This window comes from Monopterus albus, unplaced genomic scaffold (genome assembly GCF_001952655.1).
Source record: "Monopterus albus unplaced genomic scaffold, M_albus_1.0 scaffold344.1, whole genome shotgun sequence".
NCBI lineage: Eukaryota > Metazoa > Chordata > Actinopteri > Synbranchiformes > Synbranchidae > Monopterus > Monopterus albus.
In genome coordinates, this window is record NW_018128224.1 from 384747 (window position 1) to 399294 (window position 14548).

A 14548-nucleotide genomic window follows, 5' to 3' on the forward strand; every position below is an offset into this window, starting at 1 on the left:
TCTGGCAACCAACACCCAGAAAAGTTGAAACTTTTTGTTCAAACTGCTTTAAAATGTGCAGATCCATCTAATCACCACTTTCACTTTATTTAACGAAGCTGCTTTAACAAAATGTGTCAGCGTGTTTGGCATTTTTAACAGCAACACCATAAGTCAAAGAGTAAAAATGTACATTATGTAACAAGAATCCGGAATAAGGTCGATGAATCTGAATCGATCGTTTCGTATTAAAGCGTCCTACCACTACCACACACTTAATCTAAATGTGCCTGTCCACTATGAAACATTTCGATCAGAAATGGACTCACCTTAAAGTGTTTGCGGAATAAATACACTAACTTCCACAGTTTCTCTTCCTATTGGTCATGTGGCTCTCATGTTACAGAGGAAGGCACACCCAGTCAGACAGAGATACACAAAAAAGCAACGGGTGGAGGAGAAAACGTTGTGAGCACAATAGGCTGTGGCTGTGGCGTATTACAGAGTAACCTCCACCCATTTGATAAACAGTCTCACGTTATTAAAGGACTATAACTGTTGCGGAACTTCAGGGCCTTTATGACTTTGTTCTGAGCACAGTCTGTGGTGCTGAGTTCAAATACAGGCAGGAGAACAATGCTTCTTTATTTTGTTGTACTACTCAGAACGTGATTTTAAATCTCGAAGTAATGATGACCAATGATGGCAAAACTATTAATATTTTTTGTTTATTACAAATCAAAGTAATATATACATTTGTATCTGATAAAGCTTGTGGGCTTAGGCTTTTAGAGGTTTGTACTGCAGCACTAGATTGCACCAAAAGCAGCATAACAGGTAAAATGTATTTTTCTTAACAAACATTTATGTCAAGGAGTGGGCAATATGAATAACATACTCTATAGTATATTTAATTTATTTCTATTCTGATCATATAAATTCTATATTTTTGGGGACACCAATCAAACTAAATATACTTGACAAAACAATCTCAGTTGAATGGCCACGTGCTCAGTTGTTCTCAAGCCTTTAACCATATCACACTGCCTCCATCAACAGATGCTTTTTTTGCTCAAGAGTTTTACAAGAGAATAGATGCCTCTTTAGTGTGTCTTTTAAATATTAAGGCAAAACAAGGAGATGGTTAGCTTAGCTTAGCATTAAAGACAGGAAACAAGTGGAAACAGCTCTGTGCTAAGATAAGCTAACCAGCTGTTGGCTGCAGCTTCATATTTTACAGACAAGAGTGGTATCTATCATCTCATCTTACTCAACAAGGAAGTGAATAAGCACATTTCCCAAACTGGTGAACTATTCCCTCAAATGTTGAGTCTGGTAGCTTGTTTTTAAGAATTTAACAAAACAGTTTCAAATGATTGTTCACATACTTGCATGTTCTAAAGCTTTTGAAGCTCAAAGTAACCAATATTTTGGGGTAATCTAAGATTACAAATATAAGTTATCACATTAATGCAAAAATCACATAAAAATCTAATAATTCCAAATAGCAGTCCTGCTAATTGGTTTTCAACATTGCCCACAATGATTCAATACAGAGATAATTAAGGTACTAAAGAGGAAGAATACCTTGGTATGACTGTATATTGTCATGTCACCCACCCCTATGTGGACAGAATCATTTTATGATTCATAACGCTCAGTCAAAGTAGGAGATGTATGGCTCTACACCCCGAAACTGCTGTATCATCAACATATATGTATACTGTATGTATAAGAACAAAAACCATTAAACGTACTGTAAGTCAATAAATCACATACCAGAACCCAGATCGATCAGATTATGCATCAATATACACAAGATTTAGGAATATTGTTTGTATAGCATGGATATTTTTCTAGGTGTCTGGTAAAGACATTCACGAATGTATTTGTAGCTTGATTCTATCTGTATGCAGCCACAGTTTACGTTTCTCTGTGAGTCTACTCAGGGTGGATACACAGGTAGGCTCTTTTGTGTTTTCCAAAGTAGTAACAATCCTCATGGAAGTTGTTGGTCTCCACCACCTCCTTGTAATGACTGACAGCATGAACCAGGCAGTTGGGGAAGCTCTTGTTCAAAGCCAGAGCGACTGCCATCATGTCTCCCTTCAGCTTCTGCCGCTCTATCTGCTCATGGATCTGACTCTTAGAAATGGGCTTGGGGTTGACACAGAAAGAGACCACCACTTTGATCTTGTTCTTGGTCAAAAGGTCAAACCAGTTGGCTCCTCCACTTCCATGGTACTTCTTTCCTGCCAGCCAGTTGAAAAAGAAAATGCGCTCCCTGTCGCCGAAGGCCCTGATGGACCAGTTCACCCAGTCGTATTTCTTAACAAGTGACTCCAGAAGGGTTTTGGTGAATTCTTGGTCGACAGTGCCAGGATTCTCCAGAACCTGTTGCTCCATGTCCAGCTTGGCTTGTTTGGCAAAGTTTTCTGTACAGTCATCCACAGCTGCCTTCATTCGTTTCTCCACATCCTCCATTCGTGCCTGCCACTTCTTCACCATCTCCTCACCGACTGCTCCTTCCTTGAGAGCAGCATGACCCATGACAGCGATAATGCCCACCACAAAAAGCTTCTTCAGGCGGGCACAGAAATCCTCAACTGCCCGTCTGCTTCTCTGCTCTGTGGCCACCACTGTTTCCAGAACAGGGTCTCCTGACATGTTCTCCCCAGTTACAGCATTGTAGAGGGCGTCCAAGTTCAAGTCGCCATCTGTGTTCTCATAATGGCTAAGGAACTTCTCCATCTTCTTCTCCCTGAACTTTGGCTTGGCATTGACAAAGTCCTGGAACTTTTCATACTGGCTGAGCATCTGCGCCTCTCGATCAAAGTTCTGCTTGTTCATTGATGTCTTCTGCATTTCCAGGGCAATTTTATCAATCTCATCTTGAATTCCCTCAAGTTTTTGGCTGACCAGCTCAAACTGTTGGGACAGGTAGCGAGCCTCTTTGCCCTCTGGGTTGTTGAGTAGCTCGGCTGAAGCCATGAACACGGCCTCCAGCACAGGGTGAAGCTGGCCCACAGTGGCAGCTAGCACCTCGGAGGCTTGCCCCATGATCTCCACACCTTTCTCGATCTTGTCCCTGTTCTGCACGAGCCAATCTGCCACGCTGTTCATCTTTGTTTTATGTCTTTCTCACTAACTAATTTGTTTTCCGCAGCCAAAGACTGCTGGTATCTGAAAGAAGAAAAAAAAACAAAACGCCCCTGTTCAGTAAAGTGTGATTTTATGACAATTCAGAAAAAATATCACTTTTTTTATTTTTAGTCAAATTTGGCAAAGAAATGAAAAACTGCTGATGTGAAGCCATTTCTTCCTTACAGGACTTTTTCCTGATAAACAAAACCCTACAATAAAGCAAATGGCAGGCCGTGTCAGCACATGTAGGCATCCAGTTTCATGCCGCACCCTCAGAGCCTCAGTAAATGACAGGGACGTTTTAATCCTTGGTGGCACTGACTCAAATCAAAAAGCTCATAAAAGTACACAAATGAGGAACACATACCAAGCAAATATCAAACATGGTATGTGTACTCATGAATTATCATGTGAAACATTGTGCAACATTGCACCACTGGCTCTTGGGGATGTCATTTTTTAAATAACTGTTCTAACAATATCCAAGACCCAAAGCAAGCACAGATGTTCACAACATGGGAAAAAGGGGATTTATTTTGGTAACGATAGCAAGGTTTACAAATTAAACTACTCAAGAGAGATGACCTAACTCACTGCTTGTTCCCTGGAGCCCATATCCAGTTCAGAAAAAGGCACACCCAGGTCTGAGAGAAGAAAATCCCCACCACTGCACTTGTTCAATAATGCAATCACGCTTTCATCCTCATTACAGGCTCAAGATAATTAAAACCAAAAACATACAAATTTTCTGTTATTTGAGGGTTTGGTATGCAAAAAAAGACAAATAGAAGTTTATGTGTTTAAACACAGAGCACAGACTGACTAATAATTGCTGCAGTGATGAGATCAGTGGTGTCATTTTACAGCCTTTCCTATCACTGCACTAATTAGATTTACTTTATTCAGTCACATGCCATCAGAGATTTTACAAGTAAACTCAGGTAAATCAGTTGATGAAAAGTAACAAAAAGTGCAATATTCAAACACTGAATTTATAATTAGATATTAGATAACGGACTTAAATTTTATTCTAAGGGGGAAAATAACAGTGAAAGAAAATACTTACTGAGTACTTATCTTGATTTGTGCTCGGAAGTATCTTCCCTTGTAAAACCAAAAAAAGTTTGTCTTCTTTTAACACCAAAAGTGAAATATATTTCTGTGAAAGGAAAAAAGGCGAGTCCCACACAACACTTGATCAAACACTGGTCTCCCTTTTCAGTGTGATATGCTTTCCTACAGAGCTGCACAGCTTTAATGGAGACCACATACGCAAGTCTTTAACAAGGCCACATCCCCCAAAGAACTCCTTTCTACCTCTGGCATGTCACTTCTCTTTTTCAGTCCAGAAAAAAAACCCATTTAACTTTAAAAAAAAACAGAGGACTTTGAAAAATCCAGCTCTTCAAAGTTTTTAGTCAAATTCATCTTCAATAATGGTGAAAATGCTGAAAAGACAAAACAAAACACTTCTTTCTGGGTTTTTTTTCTCTTTGGTGGGGGGTGTCCTTTTTTTGTTTATGACATTTTATAGAAAACTAAAAATAACTGTAAAGTGGTGAGGTAAATGACAAAATGATGCTTAAATTAAGAGTAAGGAAAGAAGAAGAAGAAGAAAACCTCACCTTTCTAGCTAAATATCCAGTGGGCTAGAGTCCAGTGAACCAGTAGTCCAGCTGTGCCTATGAGCACCAGCCTCTTTGGGATGTATATATAAGCTGTCTCTCTCTCTCTTTCTCTCTTCCTCTCTCACCCTCTCCCAGTATCTGTCTGCTTCTCTTTCTCGTCACTCCCCCTTTGGAAGTTCTCCATTCCCTTCCAGCATTCCTCAGAAGCCCACTCAGAGAGATGAGGGGCCGGCACAGACACAGATAACATCCTGTCAACACGCTCCATGCAGGGACACCATGTCCCCAGGGATTATAAAACAAATGTATATATTAATATATAAACTGTTTTCTGTAGTGTTTGTGTGTGTGTGTGTGTGTGTGTGTGTGTGTGTGTGCGCGCGCGTGTGTGCGCATGTGCGTGTGCGTGTGTGGGAAAAAAGAGACAAAGAGAGTGAGAACGGGAATGAAAAGAAAACCAGCCACAGTAGGGCTCTGCAAAGTGGCATATCAGGACAAAACCCCTCTTGTTGTGGCTCGAACAAGGTTGCCATGGCCACTGCACTGGTTCCTCCAACTTCTATGAGACTGCTCATGCATCAAAACCAAATTCAGCAGTTTGTGTTTGCAGCAATTTAGGATTCACAGCAAATTAGCACATTACATAATGCAGAACTACAGGCTACATACTAGTTTAAAAAAAAGACAGCTGAGGTGATTCAATAAAAAACTGTCATGCTTTACTCTGATTCTGACAATTAGTCATGAAAAATTATTGGTCACTGGATTCAAGAATTGCAAAATGGGGTGACATAATCCCTGCAGGGTCATCACACTTGGAATCACTCAGTCACAGTGACAAGCAGTGAAAGACTGTCTGTGTTTCAGAGCACACACCAGGACAGTCAGACCTCACTCGTGGTCTTTGTATCAAAGCAGGCTGTGATACACGCAGCCCTGCGTCACTGTCGACTTTTTAATGGATCATAAAGAGGCGGGAACAGGAAGAAGAGAGAAGGATGTCTGCAGTAAATTGATGCTGGTCAGCTGGGTAGAGAATGTTCACTACCGCCTTGTTCCTGTGTTGTCCCACTGTCAGAACTCACACTTTATTTGCTTGCTGCCACCAGAAAGTCTATTTTGCAGGGACTCAACAGTATGGGTGTGATGGGTGTGATGGGTGTGATGGGTGGTACGGGTCGATGCTGGCGCATACACACTTTAGAGGCCAGAGTGTGATGTCACTCAGCTGGAAGACGTCGCTTGTTCTCTGTGGGTGTTGTGCAGGGTTTGTATCCCAGGCAAACATTTCTAAAGAGCTGCATTTCTTTCATGTGTCTGAAGAACATACACACAATGTCCCCACATTTGGAGCTTGTAACTGAACAAACAACATGGCCTATTAAAGACTCTCTGGGTGCAGCATCAATGGAAAGTGTTGGATTATAGAAAAGTTTTACCTTTGTTGTTTTGTGGTTTCAGGTGCAGCTTTGAATCTGATGATATCCCCAAAAGTATAAATATATGCACTTATTCTATATAACAGGATGTTCAGAATCTAAGTGTAACTTTTATTTATTGCTGTTGATTAATATTTGCATCGACAAAACAGGAATGTGAAAAGCCACTGGACTGTTTTGCCTATTTGTTGTAGTTGCATTGTGTTCTATTCATTACAAATGATGAAATTAGGCTTTTTAATGACTTGTATGACAATAACTCCCATGATAAAATACAGTCACAAAGGTTATGCTGTTGCTGTTTGTGTATAGCAGCTGAAATGATAAATGGCTTCCTTGTCCGCTGCAGCTCTTGACCACATTTTATCTTTGTGACCTTGACCAATTCCTAGTGTTTGCCCCTCACCACAAGATGTCTCCTCAGCTCACAGGAAGAGCTCCCAGCAGCTCATCCCATGGAAGAATATACACAGCATTTTCTGGAAAGGGTGGGTGTTTGAGAACACTAAAGTAAAACAAGACAACACACTTATACATAAGAGAAGATTTACATCATAGAATGTCACAAATAATAAGGCAGAAAGAGACGAAGACACATGATCAGAGACAGAACTTGACAGAAGACGGTAAAGATGCTAAGCCTGAAATTCAAGACTTAATGTTGGCAGACCTTTAAACAGAGCCATGAAAAATGTTGATGATCGACTTAGACCAGGATACGCTGCCAATCTATTGTACTTTGCACGAACTGTAAAACTTAATTGGTTTTGTAAACCTTTTTGCTTGAACCACCCAGTTTTCTTAAAGAGTCAAAAATCAATAAGCCACAGTCACAAAAACAGAAACAATGAGTGCTTACGAACATTTGCTCTGGTGTTCTCTACATCCACAGTATTACATCAGTGTATCAAAGGATTGCTTCATAAATAGAAAGTTATTACTGGGAAAGACAGGGATTTAGTACCATCATGCTTGATCTGGTTGGCTCCCATGGGAAAATAAATGTGGGCAGCCCTAACAGGTTCTTTGAATGCAGCTCAACCGTACAAATGAAAATGGTTTCCTGGTGTAGTACATACCTAATTGTGGGATATTGCCAGAGGCCTTATACAGCAGACAGAAAGTTGGTCTGTGCCTACACTATCACCTTGAAACTGCATTTATTCGAATGGCAGGAGGGAATGAAAAAATGCTGAAATGAAAACACTGGTTTGTAAGCATCAGTGCAGCATGTAATTCTTTTAATCCCACAGTCTAGTTTGCTGGAAAGATACTGTAACTCCACACACAGAGTGACATTTGTTTTTATGTCAGGCTAGGACTTAGTACTGCAACCTGTCTTCCTCATGAATGTGAGGCCTGTATTTGGTTTGGGAGTAGTGTCAGTTTATCTCAGTGCTATGCATTTATTGTGCTGACTTCTGGGTGGGGCTCGCACATCTCCAGTTTAAAAATCAGTTCAGGTTTGCAACACTTTCATGGTGCATCTGAGCTTATGGAGAGTTAGGATTCCTAGACTTCACCCCGAGTTGGCTGAGGAAGTTTCTTTTGTATGGGTTTCTGTTAGCTGTGTGACTTGTTCTATAATCAGTGATGTATTGTGAATTGCCTGTTCAACTGTTATTAGGTTCAATTTCTCAACAGCAACAATTGTTTAAATATTTCAGTTTGAACCAAGGTGGTGGACTGACTGGCATTGACATTCCTAGAGCCATGTAGCCAAAATATCCAGTTAGCACACAGACACAATCGTCATAATGAGACAGTAATTTCACCAGTATAAGTTCCTCTTTGAATATTTTGCCTTCAGGGGATTTTCATGATGAAGTAACCCACACAGTCAGCAATGTATTTTCAGAGGAATGTTCAAGGTTTGTTTTGAAGATGATGTGTTCATTTTGAGTAACAGTGGCTTTCCCCCTCCAGATGTTTCCAGGTCACAGAGAACGAGGCATTTGGTGACAGACTAAAGCATCATTCTGTCTAGGGACATCAATGGTGGGCAGGGACAGAGGAAAATGGCTTCTTTAGTTTATTTCAAGGCTGGTTTAATGGAAACTAAAAATGACAGAACTGCTATCAGTTCCTGTTTGCTGATTGTTTGCTGCTTATCTTGTGCTGTAATTTGAGCAGTCAGTATAAAGTTCTTGTTTAAAAGACAACTTCTTTTTGAGGGAGTTTTACCCAAAGATTGCTTGGTTATGGTTGAATTGGCACTTTTAAAAGAAGAGAAATTAACTTTAATGTCAGGCAGACACAGCTTCAGTGTTTTAGTAATGAGCAGACCACTACTTTGTCACTTATCTCTTCCTAGCCCTGTTTTTTTATTAGGTTGCTGTGTACAGTTTGCTCATGTTTCATAACACACCTGAACTTTGACCAGTCTGAGTCACTTACCAACAGCTATATGCACAACAGTGACTCCAGCAGTGAAAGGCCAACAGTTTGCCTCGATACAAGCTCATCTGCCTCTCACACAGATCAATACAAACTCGGGTTAGATCTGAAGAAACAAATGAAGGTTCAGAGGCTGAGAGAAGCCAGCTTATTGATTTCAGACAAATTCATCCTAGTGTATCTTTGCCCTACACAAATGAGTCAAACCACCTTCAAGCTCCATGTAAATTGGAAATCCAGTTACTCATGCTGGCAGGCATTTTGTTTAATCATATTGTTGTACTCCTGATTTACTGAAAGCCTCAAACAAAGGTCAGTATGCTCTATTTTTATCTCAATCGGCACAGGTAAACTAATTTAAGATTATATTAATAAAGATAATGCTAGACTATTTTTGAATCAGTTTATTTCCACAATTGAAACTGGTCATTTTACTGTTTGTGGCCATTGCATGCCACCATTTTGTCCATTATGTACAAGAAGCAGCTTTGTAGCACTGACTTTAGACCTGGAATGCAGAAATGACACAAGAAAACACTTGTGAATCTTTTGGAAAAATAAACACAATCACATCCATTTTAGTATGTAGGAACTGCTGCAAGTAAAAGGGAAAGTACTGCAGTGAATGGAGCATGTTTTAAATAGCAGATCAATATGGCAATTACAACTGTCATTTACTAATGGTTTTGTGCACAAGCAAATAAGCCTGGGGCACTATTTATATTCTAGAGGGGAAACTCGCACAACCGATCTGAATTTTGAGATTGCACATTATCGGCCCTCAGCTTTATTCTAAAATTATAGTCCCTTTACAAACAACCCACACTGTGTTAGCTACAGAGTAGGCACATAAGTAGAGACAGTACACAAAGATTCATATTACATAGTTTAAATAATTGAATGCAGGAGCTGCTTCTTCAAAACTAATGCCAGATTTAACTGTTGTTCCTTTCCTCTCACATCCAACAGCCTTCAGTCTGATTAAAACCTTTTTATATTCATTCACAAACAAGTCTTACAATCAAGACATGGTATCTAGGGGTAATGGCAGCTGGACTGTATACCACAGTATGGGAAATAAGGTACATCAGTTTATCCCCCCCATCATGTTGCCCAGTCAGCATCACCTACTGTAACTCATTGACTTTTCTAAAGCAAAATAAGTGGATTTTTTTCCATCTAATGACTATCAATGTTTTTTTTTAACATTATCCCTGCATTTAGTAAATGGAATGAAACCAGCAACATAATCCAAGAAATTCACTGACAGTCTGGTAACTTTTACTTATTATTTCTTCTTTTGTAAAACATAGGAGAGTTGTTAGGCTTTAAGGAGGCTTTACCTGTTAAACAAAAAAAAATGACAGGATGAGAGAAGACAGATAGAGCTGCAGGCTAAATGAGGAAGGACAGATATTGAAGAATGTAGACTGATATACTGAGATTCTTCAGTGCTGACGGGCCAATTACTTGTTGCAAATGAGGGAGAGAGGAATGCGAGCCTGTTTGTGTGGGGGGTTTAAACCACAATAGTGCTGAGAGTTTGAGTGAAACAACATGGGGCTTTAAAGAGGAAAGGCAGACAGTTTGGAAACCATGAGGGAAATTTTGAGGCAGTGCAGATGGCTAAGACATGTGTTTACCAGTGAATTTTTACCTAAAAGCTAAACTGTCAGATGAATTCCCCAGACATTCCAGATGCATTCAGGCACATAAAGGTCCTTTAAAAAAATATACAGCAGGTAAAGCTGCCAATAACATTGCATCATTTATTTTATGCATACCAACAACAAGATGGAATATCTTCACAAAAACAACACTACATGCTTTGCTATGTTTGTTTTAGTTTGAACATGAAGACATTTACAAACATTTGATGATAATGATACCGTCACTGTAAAGAAAATACTGTATCCACTCCACTTATGGTGGTAAAATAAAAGCAAAGATGTAAATCTTATACCTTTTTACATGTGTTATGTTCAGGTGTCAAATGGCCATGTTAAAAATTAATGGGTAGAAAACAGATACATCCAAAAAAGATGGCTGAATATCTGTTGAATTACCCAGTGAGAACTTAAGAAGGCCTTAATGGTGGATGCACAGAGAAATTTTCTTTAAAAAGGCTAAAACTACCAGAGAAATAATACAAAGTACAATCAAATCTATAAGGATATTATTTAACATTTAAGTATTAACATTAAAACATTAAAAGCTACTTATAAAGTTATACTTTTTATTTGTGTGGTGGTAGTTTTCAGTGTTTATGTAACATTTTGTTGTGTGCTTTTACTTTGAAATGCCTGTGCTTTTGTGTGTGCTGCATCCTTTAGAGGCTGGCCTTTGTGTCATGATTTCATTTGATAATTGATAAATAATCACCGACCTGTTCTGTTTATAAACCTGTTTGTCCATTTCAATCTGTAGGGCATACTGAAGGGTGTTTGTCAAATTCTGCTGGCTGGTTAAAGAGTTAGGAAGTCAGAGTTGCTAAGCTTTATGCCCACATTACATTTTGGTTTTTGAAGTACCTTGCTAAAGTGTATGTGACTATGTAGTGGCCATATTGGAAGACCAGCTGCTTGTATTTCTAAAGGTAAAAACTCTGTCATCCCAACACTTTACAGCGGTCACATGTGCAAGCTTGTTAGCTAACCATTGTAAGCTAGCAAGCTACTAGCTTCTTAGCTAGTGTTCATAAACCTATCTTAGCTTAGTGATCATAAACTGAGCTACTAGCTTGTTAGCTAGTAGTTTAGACAAACAAATGCTAATAGTACTGTAGCTAGCAGCTGCATATTCTTGTAACACAATTAGTAGGACCAGTGTCTCCACATTACATTGGCCTGTTGTTCCCAAAATGTAGTAACACCATGTATGATTGTTTTAAGCTTTTGTCAGCAGACATTCCAAATGCTTTCTCTCAGACTAAGGAGTGTACTGTAAATTGAGATGAGTATAGGTGGAAAGTAAAGTTGTTGTTTTAAACCCAACAACAAAACAAACAAGTCCCCTTAAATTTATCTGGTGACCCCTTGGAGGGACCCAACCCCAAGATTGTGAACCAAAGGACTAAAACTACCTATAGCCACTTCAAACAGCTACTACAGTAAAATGCTGCTTATGCATTAATGCATCAGTTTTAGTGACATTCTGAAACTTTGTGTTTCAGTCACAATGGTCAGTTTTCTACACAGTGATTACTTTACTATAATGCTTTTAATTAGGTAAATGTATTTAATATTTTCCTACTTTTACTTGAGCAGGATTTTGAATGCAGGGCTTTTACTTGTAATTTTAAAATGCAGTGTAGTAGTGGTAGCTTACTTAAAGAAAGCATCTGACTTCTTGCACTACTGAGTAGATGTTATTTGTGCTTATATTTTTCTGACCAACATTTCTTAAGGCTTTTCTATGTGGATTAATTTTTTTTTCACCTGTATATTAAAAATAGATTATCCTTTAATAGCTAGTGCCAAAAACTATTGGGCTGTGCTGTTCAAACCTAAACTTGTATAACTTCATGATCAAGTCCATCCAGTTAGAGCAATAATTAATTGGCTTACATTCAGATCAGGTCAACTCCTGTCAGGTACAGTATGTTTTGTTGTCATATCTAGGCAACTGTTACATAAACAACAGTCAAACTGCACTTGGTCTATACATCCAAATGTCCTATATGCCAAACTTTAAGTCAGAATCTCCAGCCCAGTGGGTCTTTAAAAAACATGAGCTCTTAGTTCTAGACTTCGACCTGCAGCCAGTGTGTCACTGAACAAATGTTTTAAAGCTTTTTATTGGATTAGTCCACTCAAAGAGCAGCAGGCTGGTCAATGGTCTACTCGGACTGATGGCTAATAACATTATCTTGTGTGGGCCGGGATTGGCAGACATCAGCGAACAGAGCTATCCTACCATTGATCAACTCTCCCCCTCCAGGGCTGCTCTGATGCTACCTTCCATCCACTCTTTCATTTGTTTATGAAATATTGATATTGGCTGCTCTCTCCTCTTGGAGACGAGGAGATTCACTTTGATGGAAGGAAGAACATTTGGGAATGCTGGAAAAAGATTTAGTGTTTCAATCAGTTTTTTTAATTGAATGCATCATGGCTTTTTTGTGCCTGATTTCCTCCATTAAAACTTTACAGTATTTAAGCCTGAGCCAAGAGTAGCAGCAGAGAAAAGAGAGATGCATACTCTACCTGCTTCATGTACATTATCTGCTAAATGATAAAAATCAGGATCAAGGTGATCCATGTAACTCTTTGAGCCCTTACATTTTCACAAGGTAAAGAAGCATCAAAGTGAATAAGCAAAAAACATAAAATAACAAAAAAAAGCAATATAGATTTTTCACACTTAAATTCCTCATCTTGGCAAAAATGCTTTAAAATTGCTATTAAGAAGGCCCATAAAAAAAGACTGACAAGATCTGTATGTTGATAGCGCCCTCTGTCTGTAGACCACCTCTGGTACCATTTTCCCACCAGATTTCAGTTTTACATTTGGAAAACTTTACTTTAACCTGACCTTAACCGCAGAACAAGCAAAGTCTGGCTCCTGCAGTACATCCTGTCAGTAAACAGATGCTTCAGACTTCCCATAATGATAGTCAGGATTGACGGGCTACCATAGCCAGAGCCTTTTATGTAGGGGAAGAGTCTCTCAGATCAATAGTTGTTACCTAGGCAAAGCCCACACAACCACTAATAAATCCACTGGCTCACAGTGCAGGCTGCCACTGCTCTCCATGTCTACACAGGAGAAAAACCTCAGTAATCCTCAGTCCTCCTGGTAAAAATCTTCAATTTAACATCCAGCACACTGAATTAAAAATGAGCTGAAGGGTGAGTTTCATTTTAATTCACTGTAAAGGGAAATCTATTGTAAACGATGAGCGAGTTGTTGTCCAGCAGCAGGTGTCACACAGCAGTGAGTTTCCGGTTGTGTTTGTCATGTTGTGTTGCGACATTTCAGTGGTCTGCTCCCTGGGACTGGTTCTTTGATGAGTTTGAGCTGCTGTCTGGCACACCCATCTGTCTGCTGTCTGCTTCATGTTTTCTGTTTTCACAACGTGGGATTAAAGCACTGATATATCACAGGTGGTAAAGCATGTTAGTAAGCTACCTATCTAGGATTTCTAATTATGAAAAGGTGACAGGTGCAGTGTTGTGTGTTACTATTCAATCCATACGTAATTGGACGGTGACACATTTTCCATTGTTCTGGTTGTGTATCTGTTTAGAATGAGTCAATGAGTGTAGAGTTCTACGTTTAAGGCTGTTCACATTAAATTAAGAGGGTAGATCTTGTACTGTAAGCATCTACACAATCACGTTTCCCTCATTACTATAAAGAATCCAATCATGTAATCACTAAAAATACAAATGGGATTATGATGACAGTCACTGGATATTAGTAGAAATGAGATGTTCTACTGGATAAAGTTTGTCTTTACTGTAATTAAAAAGTCTAATAATTTTTGGATTAAAATGTATTGCATGTGCAAATTTGTCTTTGACACACTTTTCATAAGCAATGCTGCACAGACAGAAACCTCAGATGGTTCAACACAGGCCTCTGCTTCCTGCACTGTGATGTGTATTACAGATAACACTCGATGGATCCTGACAGGCTTGATTTACGGCCGAGTCTGAGCAGCTAAAGACCCTCCAGATCCACTGAGATATGAAATAAAGGCCAGCTCCACCTGCGCTGCACCTACAGCACCAGGCATTTTGGCTGACTCCATCCTGCTAAGCCAAGCACTTTGCTGCTCGTTTGCAGGATATTAACTCAGCCAAAGGTTATTCATAGACTATCAAACAGAGCTATGGTCAGGAAATGCTGACTTATGTCTAAATATCAATTAAATTAGTCCCTGTTGCTGAGGGTGCACTGCCTCGTTTTAATGGACACACTCACGGTGCTGCGTAAATCACACTTGTACAGGGAAAG

At 39.3% G+C, this 14548-nt stretch overlaps 2 protein-coding genes across 4 annotated transcripts in view; both read right to left on the bottom strand.

Annotated features, from left to right (window-relative positions):
• rpz4 (rapunzel 4) overlaps positions 1 to 700 on the bottom strand; it is a 7125-nt gene extending 6425 nt beyond the window's left edge. Inside the window, exon 1 of the mRNA XM_020625058.1 lies at positions 309 to 700. The gene's annotated coding sequence lies outside the window, so the exon portion shown is untranslated. The remainder of the gene's footprint in view (positions 1 to 308) is intronic.
• Positions 701 to 731: 31 nt separating this feature from the next.
• On the bottom strand, positions 732 to 4850 carry rpz5 (rapunzel 5). Of its 3 annotated transcripts, none has more exons than XM_020625056.1 (3): positions 4749 to 4850; positions 4190 to 4227; positions 732 to 3162 (listed from the first exon to the last, which is right to left on the bottom strand). In XM_020625056.1, the coding sequence occupies exon 3, from the start codon at positions 3100 to 3102 to the stop codon at positions 1921 to 1923; it is 1182 nt and encodes a 393-aa protein (XP_020480712.1). In that variant the 5' UTR covers positions 3103 to 3162; positions 4190 to 4227; positions 4749 to 4850; the 3' UTR covers positions 732 to 1920. The 3 variants fall into 3 exon arrangements, with proteins under 3 accessions (XP_020480712.1, XP_020480710.1, XP_020480711.1); XM_020625054.1 differs by having other exon boundaries at positions 4190 to 4282; XM_020625055.1 differs by lacking the exon at positions 4190 to 4227.
• Positions 4851 to 14548: the final 9698 nt, after the last annotated feature.

Excerpts from the sequence above, each read along its gene's own strand:
- rpz5 (XM_020625055.1), bottom strand. The coding sequence starts at position 3,102 with ATGAACAGCGTGGCAGATTGGCTCGTGCAGAACAGGGACAAGATCGAG.